Source organism: Elgaria multicarinata, chromosome 8 (assembly GCF_023053635.1).
Source record: "Elgaria multicarinata webbii isolate HBS135686 ecotype San Diego chromosome 8, rElgMul1.1.pri, whole genome shotgun sequence".
Classification (NCBI taxonomy): Eukaryota; Metazoa; Chordata; class Lepidosauria; order Squamata; family Anguidae; genus Elgaria; species Elgaria multicarinata.
In genome coordinates, this window is record NC_086178.1 from 29986663 (window position 1) to 30006567 (window position 19905).

A 19905-nucleotide genomic window follows, 5' to 3' on the forward strand; every position below is an offset into this window, starting at 1 on the left:
TGTATGTAGGCTTACTGCCTCTGATACTGGAGGTAGCACATAGCCATCAAGACTAGTAGCCATTGATAGCCTTCCTTCTCCCCCAGGTTGAATGTTGACATTCAATAGGTGCATCCTGGCACAGACTTATATGTGCTTAAGCCCACTGGTTCTGGTAGGCTTAACAGAAACACCTAATTCTGTGCTGGATTGCAGCCAAAATATATCCAATTCACATCCTGGAATTTGAACAAAGCAACAAAATCTTTGATTGAATATCTGTGATGCTGGACAAATGCATTTTTCTTAAAGACCGAAACATGTGGAACGCTGATGATTGCTTTCAAACACCCACCGCCACAATTTAACATCCTCTCATCCTTCAAAATGTCAAACAGGGTTGCTGTGAGGGGCCTGGGGGGCAATGGTGACAACATGTCACAGATAACAGGAAATACTAAACAGACTGTAACAGCGGGTAGTTATTGTGTCGGGGCTGTTTGTATCCAAACAGCCCAGAAAATGTTCCTTTAAAAATGCTTAAAAGCAATTCTGGATACAATTTGTGGTTGTTGTGCCAGATTGATTTAATCAATAAAACACTGATCTGCGTGTTTCAGAGCAGACCGGTGGAAGCTGGTGGCTCTGATTTTGTTGGGGCTGTGAATCCATTCTGGGTTTCAATCAGAACCAGCCAGAACTCTAAAGGAACCATTCATGGTGCTGAACCTATTTTGTGGATTCCAAAGCTGGCCATGTAGGAGACACACAAAGCTGGCCATGTAGGAGACATTTCCCAACAGAGGGAAATGGATGTTAGGAGTTCAGGAAGAATGGCCAGAGGGGTTACTGCTGATGTCCATCCAACACTCAGCATCTGCTACTTGAGGCAGCCTTCTCATGCTGCCTCATGGTAGGGCCGGCTCGGCCAAAGCACACTGCCAGCTGTGAGTTCCTTCACTGACACAGAATCCTTCCAATTCAGCAGAGAGAGGCAGGTTCAATCTCTTGCTCAGAAGGGCTGGATGGAACAGGCAACAAGGCTCTTGAACCTTTTAATAGTTGTGAAGAGCGGATTTTGGCAGATAACCTGCCAACACTTCCTCTTCTGTACAACTATTTGAGGTGGGCATTTGGCCACTGAAAGCTTGCTGCTGGTGAGCAGGTCTCTATTCATCTAGGGAGGATGAAGAGGACAGAGCTCCCTATCATCACTGGCAGGCTGGTGCTCAGCTCCTTTGCATTGGAAGGGCTGAAATCATTCTGTGGCATAAGTGCTATTGGGTAGAACTGCCCAGAACTGAAACAAAGATGATGTTGTTTTATTTATTTATTTAAAACATTTATATCCCTCCCTATATCATTAAGATCTCAGAGCTGCGTACAGATGGCATAATAGTCTTTTTTTCAGAGTAGGTAAAAGCAGGGTATGCCAACAGTATAGATCAGTGGTCTTCAACTAGTCCAGACCCAATACCCACTTCAGACTCCCAACATGGGACACACTTTCACAATTTCACAGTTACCCAACACAGTAGCAACAGCTTTGCCACGACCCATCTGGACTGATCTTGCGACCCACTTTTGGGTCGCAATTCACCGGCTGGAGTCCCCTGGCATAGACAATTAAGATTTCCCCATAGAAATGGCATGGGGTTCAGGTTTCTGTAAGTCAGCCTTTTCTGAAGTGGTGCCTTCCAGATTTGGACTACTACTCCATCAGCTCCAGCCAACATGGTCAATAGTCAGGAATTCTGGGGAAATTGTAGTCCAAACTATCTGGTGGGCACCAGACCAAATAGCAGATGAAAACCTATTAGCCTTAAGGGCAGCATGGTGGCCAACTATCCTGAATATCTAATGTAGCAATTAATTACTCTTAGAGATCAATCCTATGGCCCCTAGACAGAGCCTGAGGGGCCATAGGATATTTCAGATTCCTGGAGACAGAACTCCAACCTCGGAATCAGATGTCGGTGCTCCCCTCCCTCTCCCCCTCCCCTGCCCCTTGCAACCAGCGCAGAGAGAACTGTGCCAGCTACCTCTCCAAGGTCACAAAGGCAACCTTGGAGAGGACAGAAGGGAGGGGGGCGTGCCAGTGGGCAGGGAGAAGAGGGGACTGGAGATGCGGGGATACGAGTTATCCCCAGCCTTCCCGAGCCTCCTTCCCTCCCTCTCACCAACACCTCAGCTAAACCCTGTGAAAACACCCGTCTAGCTAAAATGCAAAGTGGGCAGAGCAAAGAGCTGAAGGTCGCCTGTGGTTCCCATAATCCGCTAAGAGTGGAGGTTGACAGGAATCCTGAAAAGACTGTGCCCTTAAATATATAGCAGCATACCACTGGCCAACTGTATAATTGCATCCACATATAGCACAACGTGGCACACCCACAAAATAACTGAAGGTTAGAAGATCTCCAGGCCTTCCTGCTAGGCTCTACCTCTTCAGTTGTAAAAATGCACCATATACTCTTATGGAGTCCAACATCATGAATCTAATCAACTAGGGTGGAGATGAGGTTTTTTTTAACCAATCGTTTGGACCTTCTCCAAGCAGAGCCTGCATCCACTTTGCTCATATATCAGAAATCAGAAGTTACAGCAAAGCTATTATTTTGATTTCCATTGCAAGAAGCGTATTTATATTTCCATTCTATTTGGACCATTTCAGGATGGGCCCAGGAGCCTTCTTGCTGTGTCAACAACATCTGTATTTTAGACGTTAATGCTAAAGAGAACATGTAAATGTTCTCTTTCTTTTTAAAAAATTCAACATACAAAATCCTGATTTGCTTTTGTCCTCTTTGTTGCAAAAGGTGCTCCTTTGAAATATCTAACCGTTCAGTATTACTTTCTGGCTGGTGTTCATTGCTCCTATTAACTACTTTAGAATATATTGGGGCCTGTTTCCCCCTCAAAGAATGTGAAATGTATTCTCCCAGTCCCCTGGTAACATTAGAATTGTGCTATTCGAGTAACATGCATTCAGCTGACAAATGGTTTTTCATTTGCACCATGTCCTGCTTGTTCATCCCTGGCCGATGGCTGGTCGGCCACTGTATGAACAGAGCCTGCACAGGCCTGCAATAAATTTCAAGTCTATTACCTAAAAGTGGGGATCCCCCCCGGAGCACTGAAAGAACATTCCTTCACCTGGTAGTACCTAAACAATACTATTTGTTAGGGATGTGCTCCGCTTCTAATCGGACCGGTGTATTAGAAGCGGAGCGGGTTGCTTCGCCTCCCCTTAAGGCAGAGGCGAAGAGGATTGGGGAGCCGGCGGATCGTGGTGAAGAGGATCGAGGTGAAGGCGGATCCTTCGCCTCGATCTGGAGCTCCGCCGGAAAGGTAAGTGGGGTTTACCGGGCCCTGCCGCTGTCGCTGTCGCCCATGCGGCGACGGCGGCAGAGCCCGGTAACCCCCCCGCCCTCCTCTCCCTTATCTGCCTCCGTCCGCGGTCCATCGGCTTCTTCAATTGAGCCTGCGGTTCAACCAGGAAGTCTGGGCCGCACAGCGGCCCAGACTTCCTGGTTGAACCGCGGGCTCAATTGAAGAAGCCGACGGACCACGGACGGAGGCAGGTAAGGCCCCCCTCTCCCTTGGTCCCTTACCAGGCCTCTGCTGCCGTCGCCGCATGGGTGGCGACGGCAGCAGGGCCCAGTAACACCCCCCCCCCGCCCTCCTCTCCTGGCCTTACCTGGCACCACTCCCCTCCACTGCGGAGCTCCGATTCGGAGCCGGAGCTCCGTGGCGAAGAGGAACGGAGTATGGGCGGAGCGGAGCGGAGCGGAGTGGGCCGATCCGAAATTTTCGGATCGGCCCGCGGGGCGGAGCGGGGGGTCCGTGCACACCTCTACTATTTGTGACTTCAAGCATATTTGAAAAGCATCTGTTAGGGTTACTTGAGAAAAATCTTGTACCGGCATCTGATAATCATGTTTTCCTATTTTTCCTGTATGCAGCACTTGGGCAAAGAATCTTCTTGCCCCAAATAGTTTATATTGGAGGTACAGTGAAGGCTAGGCAACGTGCAGGATCATTTTGTTTCTAACAGCTGTTCCCACCCCGCTCCCAATGAGAGTTCCCCACTTGTGGGGCTGCTTTTCTTTTGGAATCAGGCCAGGATTCCTGAATACAATATACAGGTACTGCCCATCAAGTTATGAAGGCTCCATGTGTATATCAGTGCATTCCCTTCTTAAAAGCACACTTGTGTACATTTTGAAGTGGAACACAGTTAGTACACATGTGCGCTCCTTCAGTCCTGATGGGGCAGTTGCACATCTTTTGTTCTTGGGTATCCCATTGTGATGTTTGTGGGGGCTCCTGCTCTCACTATTGGAATGTTGCCATTTATGAGGGCCCTATTCAGTAATTCAGTCACCCACAGTAATGTCTTTGTACTGCGGGTCTTCACTGATGTAAGATTTCCCTATCCTGGTGCCCTCCGGATGTGTTGGATTGCAACTCCCATAACTCTCAGCCATTGCTAGGTGGGAATTATAGGAGTTGCAGTCCATACCTGGAAGGAAGCAGGTTGGGGAAGGCTGATTTATGATTTAGAAAATGGTGGCCTGAGAAATCTGAGGTTAAAAAAAAGCACATGTCCAGTTCCTAGGAAATGGGTTTATTCCTGTCTTTCAAGCTTCTGCTCCTTCCCGCTACACTTTCCACCACCACCCTGAGCTCAGAAAACCCTTCTTTCTTGACCATGGCAGAAGTACCTTCAGGGAAGCTCTTGAGCTTTCGGGAATTCCATTGGCGTATTTCCCTGAGATAATCCCACAGGCAAGCGGAGACCAGGTCATTGCACCAACACCTATGGAACAACCAATCAGACAAGATGGCACTGAGTCAGTGCTAATTGAACGTTGTTGTAAAGGCCATTTCTTGACCACACATGCAAATATGTCCCCCCCAGGGGAGGGGCATGATAGGTTGTATAAATAAATAAAAGCAAATATAAATTCAAAATAGACAGGAATCCTCATCCCCATGAGGAAAAGCTATACATCATCAGGGGTTTTGTAGTTTTAAAAAATGTCATGTATGTGTTTGTGTGTGTCTTTATGGTGGTGGTGGGGATATGATAGAGTATAAGATTATGTATGGTATGCAAAATATTAAAATTGGGGTCATGCAGTGAAACTGATAGGCAGGCAGGACATTCAGGAAAGATGAAAGGAAATACTTTTTCACACAGCTCGTAGTTAGACAATGGAATTTACTTCCTCAAGATATGGTGATAGCCGCTAATTTAGGCTGAAATGAAATAGTCTGCTAATTATGCATAATGTGGCAATGTGTGATAGTTTTCCTTACTTGTGTGCTGATGCATGGATCCCTGATTTGGACCAGGACCACTGTGCTTCAGGAAGGGTGTGTGTGTGTTAAGCATTCTCTTCATTTCCCATGTAATTCTGTGGGGAAAAGGGGGGGGGAGTCTAACACCCCCTCCCACAGCAGCATAGTTCCAGGCTAAATTGGGGCCATGCCTGCTTACTCATGAGTAAGGAATCATAGAATAGCAGAGTTGGAAGGGGCCTACAAGGCCATCGAGTCCAACCCCCTGCTCAATGCAAGAATCCGTCCTAAAGCATCCCTGACAGATGCTTGTGTAAAAACTATGACGCATAGCTACACTATGCATGATCAGCAGAACATTTCGTTTGGCCCTTAGAAAGCTGTAAAAGGGATTGAACAATTTCATGGAGGAGAAGACTTATCACTGGTTACTAATCTGCCAATATGCTACTTTCAGGACCAGAAGTGGCATGCCACGGGGTGCCAGCTGTGGGGAAGCATGGCAGAATTGCTATTGCCCTCACACCCTTCCCATAGGCATTTGGTTTCTGTGTGGAAAACAGGACACAGCACCAGACAGGCCTCTGTTCTGATCCAGAAAGGGTCTGCTTAATTAATTTATGCAATTTGTGGCCACAAGATGTGTTAAGGGCCACTAGCTCAGAGAGCTTTAAAGAGGAGTAAGACATATTCATGTAGGATAGATCTATCAGCAGGCAATAGTTATGAAAGCTATAAGGAAACTATACATCTGCTGGGGAAGTAAATGCGAGAGGACCATTGCCCACCTTATGACCTGGTTTGCACTTCCCAGATCCATTTGCTTGGTTGTTGTGGAAAACAGGAAGCTGGACTAGATGTCGCTTAGGTCTGAAGGGAGGCTTGGAGAGTGGCAACAAGGGAGAGGGCATGCTTAGTGGTGGCCCCATTTATGGAATGATCTCCCTGACAAGGGTCACCAGATGTCAACATTGTTATCTTTTCAGCTCCAGGTTAAAACTCCCCTCTTCTCTCAGGCATAATGAGTTTTTCATCAGGTCCTGGATTGTTGTTGGTTGATTGTTTAAAAATGGTTTTTTAGACATATGTTGTCTCTGCATGTGTGCTATTTGCATATTTTTATGCCAATGGTTTGTACTTCGGAGAATGTCTTTTTAATGGCTTTTAATTTTTGTAAAACGCCCAGAGAGCTTTGGCCATGGGGCGGCGGTATAGCAATATAAGAAATGAAATGTAAGGACCCTGTAGGGCTCTACTTACATTCTTAAAAGTTTTGTAGCATGTATTTTATAAGATTGCAGCATGTATTTTAATTAAATATTTTCATTTGAGTATTTTATAGTACGATCTACCCTGAGTCTAGGGAGGTGGAGTGAGTTAGAAAGTTACCCAATACAGAAATCTGGCAACTCTCACAGATGGCTGGATTAAGCATTAGAAATAAGTATGCTGTGGAGCTGAACTCTAGCTGCAGAGTAGTGATCTGATTGTCTCTGTTCAGAAAATGACCTACCATTCTCCCTACTTTGGGCTCTTTAAAAAATACCCAGGGCTCAGAACATACATGGGCTGTTTGCGATGATCATATTCCCAGGACTGGAGGGCTAGGAGCATTTCTACGTTAGGCTAAAATCCAAGAACTTTATTTGGCTTCTGCTTCCAGATTCCTTGTGAGATTAGATAGGCTCCTTTCCACGTGATTTCCCCCTTCTCTCCCACTTTTCTATATGTTTTATTATAAAGCCACTAGATGGCACTGCACTATTATTTGCGCTAAACCAGCATTTCATTCGTACACCATAGATTTATGGCGGCAGGAGGGAAAATGCTGGACTTTCATCATGATGAAAAACAACACGATAAAGGTTGTAAGGAGCAGGGGATGCCCGGGCAGATGATAACATTGTGCATTGGACCAATGAACTTCCGTGAGTGACCAATCATGAGTGCATGATATATGCCTGGTGTAGAAATAGCCTAGAAGATTTGGCTTTGGCAGCACTTTCTGCAATCCTATGCATGTTTACTTGGAAATAAAGCTGTTTTCATTGAGACTTACTCCATAATACAGCCTCAGCTAACCTGGTGCCCTCTAGATGTGTTGAACTGCAACTCCCATAATTTCCAGCCACCACGGCCAGTAGTCATGGGACTAAATTGACTTCTAATTGAAATTCCATTAATTGCACTGAGTGTACCGTAACTAGAACTAACATTGGGTACAACACTTAGAGCTGCTTTTGGAATATTGTATTGCAGTTACACATATTTTGTGTATAATACATTTACAATATTGTTTTGTAGTTATCCTTCAAACTGCCACTTTACACTACTATGTTCCTGGTATAGGCTACTAATTGCATTATTATTATTATTATTATTATTATTATTATTATTATTATTATTATTCAAAACAACGATGATAATAATTTTTAATAATAAATTATAGAGGTAAGCCACTACAGCAGTCAGGAAGATACGCTGTCACTTATCTCTTTGCACATAGATAATTGTTCCAGTCAAGAGACTAATTTTGTACTTGTGTTAATGATTGAACTGCAGGGGCTATGAAAACTTTCTGAGCCTACACACTTTGCATGCCAGGGATTTGTTTCTCATTCCCTTGCGAAAACGAATCTCTTGAGACGTTACCTATTTTGTGGTACAATTCCGGCAACTGAACCTCTACTTTTTCTCTTTGGAAAAGGTGGTATTCAGCTTGTTCACACACCGGTGGAATCATATTAAACTGTCTTGCTACAGAATAGGCTTCCTGTTGAGAGTCAGTAGCAAAAGAATAGCACATTAGTGGAGGGCTCTCCTGGGAAATACAGCAACACATTAATCAAATCAACCCTTTCCAAGTCAAGGCACAATTCAAGTCTGTTTATGAGGGTTGCAGTGCTTAGTCCATTTGAATAAAAGCATTTCGACAGATTAAACAGGCACACCCTATTAATTGGGCAACAGATTTTGTATTTTAAAAAATATTTTTGATACTAGTGCTTGTAAAAACTGCAGATGGAGCAAGGGCTATCTCAGAAGAAGCATCTCTTCTGTGTGACAAAGCATCACTTAAACACCTCCCTGCATCATGAAAAAACAAAAAGCATGCTTCCCCCCCTTTAGAACTATTTCTCTCTTGTACATTTATGCAAAGTGAATCGATTAATTAACCTATTATGCCTCTGAAACCCTAATGATTACCGGACTTCTTTATTGGGTGACAGCCTTACTTTTTATGGATAAGAAATGGATAGACAAAGGAAGGTGTCCACTGTTTCTTGTAAAGCAACAGACTTGCCCCATCTCTGATTTTTTAACTTTCTCTTTAAAAAAAAAATCCACCAAATTGCCTTAATAATAAAATTGCCTTAATAATAAAAAATAGGTATCGACAAAAGTAATGATAAAAATACAGCTCTAGATTTTGTTCACTTCACACTCTAGTATATCGGGCTATGACAGTAGTTAGGTAGAACCTCTAAAAACCTAGGGATCAGAAACAGACTATAATATTTTGCTGTTAAGAACATTTTCAAGAATTAAGATCCTCTTTAGAAGCCCTTCTCTGGGTGTTTCAACCCTTCAGAGATGGGTGGTGACTGAAGAAAAGGCCGCCTCAGTGGTAGCGCTGCTGCACTTCTAAGTTGCCCTCCCCAGGGAAGCTCACCTAGCACCCTTGCTATTATGTTTTAGGTGCAAAGTTAGTCAGGGCCATTCCACAATACAGCATTGGAGAAGGAACTCACAGAAGTTCTCAGCAGCTTCTTCTGTGAAAAGGGATTTCTATTTCCCTCATTCACAGTCCTGTGCACAGAAGATGCTGTTGCAATCTCCAGTGAGCACCTTCCCTCACTTTGCACTGTTAATGTCAGCAGATCTCAGCTGGCACTAACCACAAGTGGACAAGCTCTTGGCCTACAAGGCGGCCATCAGAACATACAGATCTCGATCTGTTGAGGATAGACTCAAAACTGTCTATCAAAACTGTCTACCTGTTGAGGATAGACTCAAAACTGTGCCAAGTGATTTTGCATCTCACGGATACGTTATTGGTTCCTCAACAGATGGCATGTTCATCACCTAGCAGGCCTTGGGGGATGAAGTGATGATTCCTTAGAAGTTTAATATTTTGAGGGCAATTCAAAAATTGGTAACCTAAGGATGCTACTAGTATTCTCTCGAGGTTTCAATTCTTCCCCCAGACCCCACTGTGAAATATTCAATATCATAGTGCAAGGGGATTGAATTGTCTACTTTGGGGCTGATTCCAGACAGGCAAGTCTTAGCAGTATTAATCACTGATTTTTCATTGGCCTGGTTCAGACAACACGCTAAACCATGCTGCTTAACCACAAAATGGTTAATCCCCTTAACCATTTTGTGGTTAAGCAGCATGGTTTAGCATGTTGTCTGAACCAGGCCATCGTAAACTACAAGCAGCCTTGCAGTTGACTTTCTCCGCTGGATAAGGGATATTGTGGTATTGACACTAGCAATCCTTTTGGAAGAGATACATTACCATGATCTCCATGGCACTCCAGCGGGAAGTTCCCCAATACATTGCCATCCCCTGGTTGATCACGTGTGTCATTGCTCGGACAATTTCTAAACGAGAGAAGAGAAGAAGCAGAACTGTATAACAGGGAATTGCAGAGAATCTGTTAAGCACAAACATATACAATTGGTGATATGAGGATAGTGAGGCACTTTCATGGACCATGTACTAAATAACACTGGTGCATGACTCTGTGTGTGTGTGTGTGTGTGTGTGTGTGTGTGTGTGTGTGTGTGTGTGTATGAGAGAGAGAGAGAGAGAGAGAGAGAGAGAATACAATGTTAATACAATATGCACTTACAGAGATTCTTCCTAACCCTGTCAGAATTTCTCTTTCTGTACATCTGAATCTTGCATGCAGCTTGTCCCATGCATCAAAACTGCAAAGGTTGGATTCAGGCTTTTAAATGATGTCCTACATTTATAACCTCTTCTTTGTTGTATATAGTGGATTGAAAGCAGTCAATCCACAATATACAAAATCCGGACAGTGACCTGGTTTGCACATCACAGTGGCCAATCGTGGGTTATTTAACTCATGATTTGTGAGGATGCATGCCAGTTCTGCTTACTGTAAACAACCTCTGATTGGTGTGATTGGAGGTGGTCAGCGTGATGTGCAAATCCAGACCATTGGGCTTAATAAGGGGGTTAACAAGCCCAGGGCTTAACTCATAGTTTGCTGTTGGCTTAACCACTGGTTTCTTTAGCTCCAAAACATCCCAACGGTCCAGGTTTGCACATCATGCTGATGTGCCAGTTGAAGGTTGTTTACAGTTAGCAGAATCAGCTCACATGGGGCATGCATCTGGCAAATCCTGAGTTAATTAATCCACGGTTTGCAGCCTTAAAATGCAAACTGCCCCAGTATGAATGTTCTTACTTTATACTGTTATACTAATCAGGTAGGGTGGAATAAAGCAATTCAAATGTCAGTATGCATCAATCTGGCTACTTCACGTATATCCACTTATGGACTTGGCTGCAAGTGCATATATCATAATGTACTGTGTGACACTTACCCACCACGGACCTTTCTAGGCTGATCTGTGACATCTGTCAAAAACTGCTTTGCAATAAACAGGAAAAGCTCTATGATCACATGCCTGAATGGACTTCTCATGTGTTTTTCTGGAGCAAACTCAGCCATTGAGTCACACACCTGTCCCAAATTGGTTGTATGGCGATCATCCCAAGTCAGCTTGGAAATTTTGTGTGTTGTGCCAGTGATGGGTAATATTTTACGATACCTGATGACACTTTTCATCCCACTTCACAGACCAAATAAATCTGACCACCTAAACTGGATTTTGCAATGTCTGAAAGTACTTGTCAACTCTTGATCTAGGGTGAGACTGCCTCAAAGCTGTGTTGATGCAGAGAGATCTGATCTAATTCCATGCCCAAATATATTGTCCTGGAACAATACTTTGAAATCTAACAAGCTCATAGGCAGTAGATGGTAGAATAACACACAGCGAAGACTAGGGGCATGGAGGAGCTCCGTGGCCCATGCCCAGTTCCTAGCTCCTTGCAGTTACTCACGGGACAGCCGCCCACATGTCCCACAGTCTTGGGATCATCCCGAGACCATGGGGAAAGTTGGGATTAAAGGGTAAGGTGATATCCCAGGGAAAGGGAGGGATCATCTCTCCCTGCTCCCGGGATCCCCTGTGCATCATGTGGACGCACAAGGACGATTCTGGGACAATCCCCGGGATATCGCCCCGTCTAGACATGCCCTATTTGTGAAATTTAGAGAGAAATAAAAGCAGTAGTAGACCAACCATAGTAGTACCAGAAAAGTGGAGGGGAATTTGTTGGCTGGTACCAATATCTTCATGAAATATCGGCATAATCCCATGATGGCCCTGTGACATGGCCATTGATTATAAACCTGCTGCTACCCATCAATTTGTGAGTTAATCTTGAAAGAGATGAAGCCTAAGAGGCCATCAGAAAATGGACCTGGTTACCATAAGGCAATAGGTAGACATCCACACACTTCATTGTAAATCTCTACCACCCCTCTGTCTGTCCAGATGTATGGTTGGCTATATTGCTTCAGGATCAGGGCCAGCCCAAGACATACTGCTGCCTGAGGCAGAGACGCAAATGCCCCCATCCCAGTCCCAGTTCAATGTACAATCCCCAAGGCCAGCCAAGTTATTGTGGCACCTGAGGCAGAACAGAAAATCTCACAAATCTCCCTCCCCCTTCCTGCCAGCAAAATTATAAAAACAATACATTAAATAACTCTCAATTTGCTCCCTTTTCATGAATCCGTTGCCTGAGGTGGCTGCCTCACTCTGCCTAATGGCAGGGCCAGCCCAGCTCAGGATTCAGCTTGTGATGTCAAGACAATAGATGACAGTTTTTTTCACGTGAAGACAAGCAAATGTTGGGCAACTTTGATGGCTGCACCACTGCCGAGGGCTTGGCAACAGGCCCCAGAGAGACTATTTGATCCTCACTTTCACTCAAAAGAACACAGAAAATGCATCACCATGAAGATGGCTGACTGCCATTGGTTATTACGACAAAACGTATTTTCTCTTATTTTGTGAGAGTAAAAAAGGCTCATGTAATTCATATACTTTCGAGGATAATTAATACACTATTTTGTGAGCTGGATACTTTCCTATTATGTCAAACTCACACAGGCCGACCTATGCTCATGAGGTAAAAATGTTAAAGCTTAAAAACACAAGAGGGCAGCATTGTAGAAAGAGATCGATGGGAGTGACTAAGAGGCACTGAATAAACTTTTTCAAGTGCCAGGCAGCTCAACGAATCGAGGGCAAGCTGTGCAAGAGTTGGGAATTGTGCTTTTGTACAATTCCTGCTTATTTGGGCCCAAGGACATGGGCCGAAGGTATATGAAGCAGCAAGCTGAAGCTAAGCAGGTCTGGGCTCCGGTGGGTGCCTGGATCAGAAATAGCTTGGGAACCTCATGCATGCCACCCCAGGGCCCGCCAGTCAGGATACAAACAACACATGAATGAATTTCAACGGGTCGATTCACACAACCATTTCAAGAAGATGGCTGCCCTGCTGATTCTGACATGAGGCCACCGGTGTGCTAAAAAGCCATTTGGAGACTCTGACATCGCTTGAGGAGATAGTTGTTCTATGTTGTGATTACAGACGTGGGGGAGCGCAGGCTGTGTTGAATTCCTCCAGCCATATCGGCCTTGTGGCTTCACACATGCTGCTTCCTGCTGTGAGCCAAATTCACCCTCAGACTTGTCTTTTCCTATGCGCCACTGCAAACAATGCAATAAGAGTATTTGGGATGATATTGCAAAAGCTGATCTCGATTGAATTCAGCACAGAGGAGCAGAAGCAATACATTCTCACAGCTACCGCACTCTCGCTGGCACAGCTAGAATTCAGATTGAATGGGATAACATTTTTCTCCATAGCCACCATTGGGTCAGGTAGTCATGAGAAAAGACCTTCAGATGTGAGCCTGTATGGCAGTTTAGGGCACAATCCTATGCATGTTTAGGCAGGAAAAAGAAACCCTACAACTCCCAGCATGCTCCAGCCAATACTCTCCTGTAGCTGTGCATTCTAGGAAAAGATCAGTAATGGAAGGGAAGCTATCTTTAAGGAAAACAGTTTTGATGGAAGAACCCCTGATAAGCTTCTGAGGGACATAGGTCAGTCAATCTGTCCATCTACAGGACCAGCCCAGACATCCTGCTACCTGCCATGAAGGACAAGATGGCACCCATCTATTCCACATCCAGAAGCTGAACTGGTAGTGGAATCTTAATTCAACACTGGTGACAGGACAGAGTATCTTCTGTTACACTTCAGGGTAGCAGGCTAGTTTAGCAAGAGCTGGATAGGTCATGTACACACAACTCTATCATCCAGCAACTATTCTCCTGGGCTCCTGCTTGCTGCCTGCTCAAAAATGCTGCAATGCTGCAATGTCAGCACCAGTGTAAGTCATGTGAGCAGAGCAATGTATGCACATGCACCATGCCACCTGACGTGCATAGTCTGCCTGCCTGCTTGGTCAGGGGCCTTTCCTGGTAGTACCACCTGTGATATGTTGGGAGAAAGGGAGTAGATGCTACCTAAGTGTTGCCTCAGAAAGGTGGGAATAACTGGGGTGAGGGAGTCGCCTCCAACATCCACTGCATGAGGTGGCTACCTGCCTCACTCTACCTAGGGTAAAGCCAATGTTGTGTGGCTCAGTATTGCCTGCCCTGACTGCTTGTGGCTCCCCTGGGTCTCAGGCAGAAATATTTCTCATCCTCTCCTGCTACCTGATTCTTCATCCTTTGAACTGGAGATGCCAGGAACTCAACCTGGAACACTCGGCATGAAAATCTTGTCCTCTACACCATACAGCACAGTTTGAGAACCACTGTGTTATTTTATCTACCAACTTGTAATGAAATTATTACAAAATGCACCACATACTCCATCTCGTCCCCTGAGCTTTCTATAATTACCTGCTTTATCACAAACACAACAAGATAAAAGAAAGCCATCAGCGACCAGAAGACCTTTCCCATGTTTTTTTTAAAATAAACTAAAACAGTAAAGTTTGTCAGTTTCCTAACTGCGTTTCTTAGTCATCAATCTATTGGTTGACAGCACGAGGATGATTACATTAGACGCCTCCAGAAATTTTTCACTGCAAACTTTATTGCCTCCTCTGCCCCATCCATCCCCTTCCACACTTATTGTAGCTTTTGGAAATTAACGCCTTTTTGTCCGTTCATAAGATCTTTTGCAGGAATGATAAAAGGCATGTCAACACCAAATTGTGCCAGCTTTTGCTTCTGGCAGGTATCCTGTAAGGAAATGCTCTCTCTCAAAGCACTACTCCCTGGACCCCCAAAGCAGCCATAGAGGTCCTAATTGTGGATCTCCCCACATCACTTCTAATTTGAACCGAAGACCCAACCCCTGCAAGTGAACTGCTTATTCAGGGGACCATCTATAGCCATTAAATCCCTGACTCCCATTATGTAACATAGATTAAGGCAAATGCATGGTGAATAATAGACCCATTTCACAGTAATCAGGTAGCAGAATGGACTGCCTCTTTATCAATCTCTGACATCTTCATGCTCATCTTATTCCATCTAATGTAGACACTAAGCTTCCTTTGCAGATACTGTGCTGTTTCTATGCTCTGTATACAAAACACGAGCTAAATAAATGTGAAATTTGAAATAGTTGCAAGCAGCAATCATTCCAGATATCACTGTGGAATGCTAAAGCATTACATGGTTAGGAATGAACAAATTGGGCTCAATTCGGTCCATGTCATGTCACACCTGAGTGATATTAATCCTGATTCAAGCTGCATATGTGGTTAAAAGCAACATCCATGCAAAACTCTTTAAGAAGAAGGAAAGTACTTATGAATTTACGAGGTGGTCCAAAGGCTGCCTTTTAAATTTTTATTGGGGTTTTTTGGATAGCTTTTTCCCCTAGCAGCTTGGAGCTGCTAGAAAATGCAGCAGGAGCAGCTGCCATCCGGGTTGAAAGAGGCCTTTGCTGCATGGGGTCAGCCATCCTTTTTCCTTTACAAAGTTCCTGTAAGGAATGGTACATCATGAGAGAGCCAGTGTGGTGTAGTGGCTAAAGTGTTGGACTGGGAGTTGGGAGATCCAGATTCTAGTCCCCACTTAGCCATGGAAATCCACTGGGTGACTTTGGGCTAGTCACAGACTCTCAGCCCAACCTACCTCACAGGGTTGTTGTTGTGAGGATAAAATGGAGAGGAGGAAGATTATGTACGCCTTGGATTCCTTGAAGGAAAAAAGGTGGGATATAGATGCAATAAAATAAATAAATAAATAAATAAAATCTTGTAGGATCAGAGAGGGGTGTAGATTCCAGAAAATATCATGTTCCATTCCCAAATCAACTGGGCAGCTGTGGATCAGGGGCTTGTCTATACGGCTTGTTTACCCTGACCTAAATACGCATATTCGCGTTTCAGGACACATGACACAGCCGTCCATTCGCTGTAGTGCAAGGTTTTTAATGCATAAATGCACATATTCACATTCATGATTTACCAGGACTTTTAGATCACGTCTGAGTTTGCACTGCATTATGGTTATGTGTCTTTGGGGGAGTTAAATCACATTTCAACATGTGGGCGGAGCTTTGGGGGTAGGACGACGTGATTGGCCGATTTCCCACCTATCGGCTGCCTCGTTCGTTCGCGTGCCATTTTTAGTTTGAATTCTCTGATTCTGCGGAGGGTGTTCAAACACTTTGCTTATGCCACGGTTGAATTCTTAGCCCCAAATCACATCCTTATGTGCTCCCCTGACCAAGGCACAACTTAGTGTGCTGTGTGGCTTGGATTGTAGATCAATTTTAGAAGGACGGCTGAATGCAAAGAGATTGGAAAATACAGAGAGAGCTTCTTAAAATAAAGAGGTGGAAACAGGCAGCCAGAGGAAGGAGACCTGTTCAGCCTCCATCTCACAACCTCCTCTGCTGCCTCGTTCCTTCCTCCCCCCGCTCCCGGTTTGTCTGTAATATGAATCTGCGAAGCTCCGTATATAAAATTTATAGCTTCCCTCATCTCTTCTCTGTAGCTTCATATCATTGTATATGCACATATGCACATTTATAACTGCACTACAAAAAAAATCAGGATATAAATCGCTGTTGCTGCTGCAGTGTGACACTCTTTACCTACATTCGAATCAACGAAAAATTGGGTTTATATTTAATGAGGAGAAATTCCATTGTCATATAGATGGGGGCCAGGTGAGTTCACTGTGGAATGTGGGCCCACACAGTCCTCTATGTCCACACCTAGCTGTGATACACATATGATTCAAGGGGCTTTGTGTGGGGGCCATAAAGACAGGAATGGAGTGGGGTGAGACCTTCTCCTAAAAAAAGGCCAAATTCCATTGCTGAGTTCTGTGTAAACTGGAAAACTGCAGTGTCTGCTATCCTGGTACCAGTGTTTCTTGTCTCTTGCCATTTCCATACGATCCTACTCCATGAGATGCTGTTGATTTTTTGGAATAATCGTAATCGCAAACTCCGCATCTGGTTGCCATACATAATTGTGTCTGTTGCTGCACTTGGACCCAGTGGCTTTTGGGCTCAAATGTATAATTCAGTCTTAATTGCAAAGCTTTAGTTCAAGGGGCGGGGAAGAAACGGAAAAGAAACAAGCCGAAAAGCAGTTTTATCCCTTACGGCTGTAACTTCAGAACTCTGTTTTGTGTGTGCACAAATGAGCAGTTCAGAGTGACATAGAGTGCACACGGCACAGTTGCCATGGAAACTCCACACATTGTAGGGATGCCAATGAGCTACCTTCGCCGTTCCTAATAGCCGGATCCTCTGTATGTTGTTCTGGAAATAATTCCCGCTGATTACAGTGGGACTTACTTCAAAGTAAGAGTATATACGATTCCAGGCTTAATCTCTAAGCTCCCAATATAGGAAGAAAGTAGCACTATCACTACCAAGTATCCATGCCGTAATTGAAAGGAGAAACTAGAGCTGTGATTCCTAAACTGGTGCCCTCTGGTGGTGTTGGACTACAGGTCCCATTGGCCATTCTGGCTGGGGATGATGAAAGTTTTGGCAGATAGGACAGAGAAGACCAGAAACCAAATGTCCAGCTGGCGAAAATGATTCCTGCCCCCCACCCCCAGGATAAGAAAGGATCCTTCAGATAAAAGAGGTCTGAATAAAAGGCATCTACACTGAGCGGACTTGTTGCCTAAAAACATAGGATTTCCATAATTTCTAAAAGGAGAAGTGAAATTTGAAACTGAAATCTGAAACATTTGTATTTCATTTTAACTGGTTTATTTATTTAAATTAAAGTTAAGTCACTTTTATAATTTATTTGATACTGACCTCTCTTGTTTTATATTCTAAGTCACTTTGGAAAGACCATGGTTTCTGGTAAAGAAATATATTAAATAAATAAGCTCATTGAAATGAAAGGTATCTTTTCTTCCACAGGGAGAAAAGCACCTTGGTGAGATTTTGAGTTAACAAAAGCAGGAGGGGAAATGTTAAAAAGCCCCTCCCCCACACACAAGTTGCCATCTGAACGTCAGACCCCTGCAGTTACTTTTCATAAATAAATAAAAAAAGTTCAGAGGAAGAATCAGAACTGCCCATGTCAATTCCTTCCCACTCCTTAAAAGCAGTTGTAGCCCCCCACCCAAATGGATCTGAACAGCAACACTGGATGAGGGGGAGGGGAATTAACACTCTCCTCCACACCATTTTCTTGATCAAAATCTTTCCCCAAAGCTGCTATTTCTTCATCTGCAGAAAAGATACAGGTAATTTAGATTTGCTTGAATGACATTGGGGCAGGTAGGGGGATGTTTATCCCTCCCCCAATTAACATCACTGTCCTGATTAAATTTGGGGGGGGGGCCTTGAATGTTTTAAAGAAGAAAACAGAGAAACTTTGGGGGATCTAATCTCCCACATCTGGTCCAAAGAAAGGAAGCAAAAGAGAATAGGAAGAAGATGTCTATATGGCCAGTATAACCCATGGTAGCTGCGAAGCGGTGCTGCATTGTTTATCTGCCGTGGGGACTTCCCGCCTCCACCCCACACCTTCTCCAAGGTGGAGGCAAAGCAGCTCCATGAAGGCAGCCTCCTAGGCAGAATGAGCAGCAGGCTCAGGTCCTCCCCGTTATTGCATTTCTATTTCAATTACAGCATTATTTCAAAATGTGCATCTATACATATAAATTTGCATATGCAACTTTTATGCAAATCCATGTCCCTTTTTGGTCCTCTTTTTTTGGTGTGCATTCTCCCTCTCCCTCCCTCTCTCTCTCTCTCTCTTTTCGTGATGCAAAAATAGCACACTCTACACACAATCCATCCAGCTGATAAACAAGTAAAAGGAGCCCAAGGCATTTGGAATGTCTTTCAAAGCACACTTTTCTTTTAGTAGGGCACATGAAAGCTTTTGCGCCTTCAGTATCAGTATACCTAGCCTTCCAGAACAGGTATAGCACAAACTCAGGGTCAGGTGTCCACAATAAGTGGTATCCTTCACATTTCTGAAGATCATATGCAAAATCATGCCCCTTCCTTTCAAATGACAGAAACAAAGTTCCTGCAGCCCTCAGGATTGCCATTATCAGTTTCCCCATTTTTTAAATTTTCCTCAGCGCACAGTCATGTCTAAAGTAGCAGCCTCAGAAATAATTACAAAGGGGAGATGTAGATATAAACTAAGTACACATCCCTAGTGTTTTGCACCTTACTTTCAGGTACAGTAATGCACAAAGCACCACCAACAGAACAGGATCCAGCAATTTCTCTTACATATGCCAAGTTAGAATATCAGCTACATGAACTTTATTTAGCCTGGAGCTTGAATCCGCTTAATAGTTTAAAAACATGAACTAGATATATGATGTCAGTGTATCCATCCCCACTGGTTTGCCTAGACTTTTCTTTTTATCCTTTATCCTTTTCTTTTTCTCCTATGAAATATGATTTTCTTTTTAAAAAATAGTTTTAAGACGTACTGCTTTCCATAATGATGAATATACCAAAATCTAATAAAAAAATTAAAGTTTTTAATAAAAACCATCAGATTTTAAACCATTTTTCATTCTGAGAATCAAACTACATGTTACACTAATCACATAGCCTGTAGTGGAGGCTTTCCTCTCTCTCTTTCTCTTTTACTTTGGTGTAACCACACATAACCCTAATTCAGAGAGGGACCACCACAGTGCAAGAGGGGAGGGTTAAACCATTTCCCCATAGTGTTTTCCTCTAAAATTCTCCCCTGTGGTTCAAAGGTGTTGAAAAAGAAAAATGTCTTCATTGACTTCAATGGCGTCTTTTTTTCTTTTTAAAATCCCCCTCCCCCATGGAGGGGGAATGGGGGGAGGATGGTGTGTGTAGATTTAACCCTTCCCTCCTTGAGGATGGTGGTCTTGATCTGAATCAGGACTACGTGTTACCTGCAAGAAGCCTACCTATGCTTCACAAAAGCTATATATATATATACCACATTTCTTTGATTCTAAGATGCCATCGATTGTAAGATGGAC

At 43.9% G+C, this 19905-nt stretch overlaps 1 protein-coding gene across 1 annotated transcript in view; it reads right to left on the reverse strand.

Moving 5' to 3' along the window:
- KCNAB1 (potassium voltage-gated channel subfamily A regulatory beta subunit 1) overlaps nt 1–19905 on the reverse strand; it is a 196397-nt gene that overhangs the window by 9292 nt on the left and 167200 nt on the right. Inside the window, exons 9-11 of the mRNA XM_063131470.1 lie at nt 9809–9894; nt 7936–8056; nt 4704–4798 (exon numbers count right to left, since the gene is read on the reverse strand). Coding sequence (XP_062987540.1) covers nt 4704–4798; nt 7936–8056; nt 9809–9894 — 302 coding nt within the window. The remainder of the gene's footprint in view (nt 1–4703; nt 4799–7935; nt 8057–9808; nt 9895–19905) is intronic.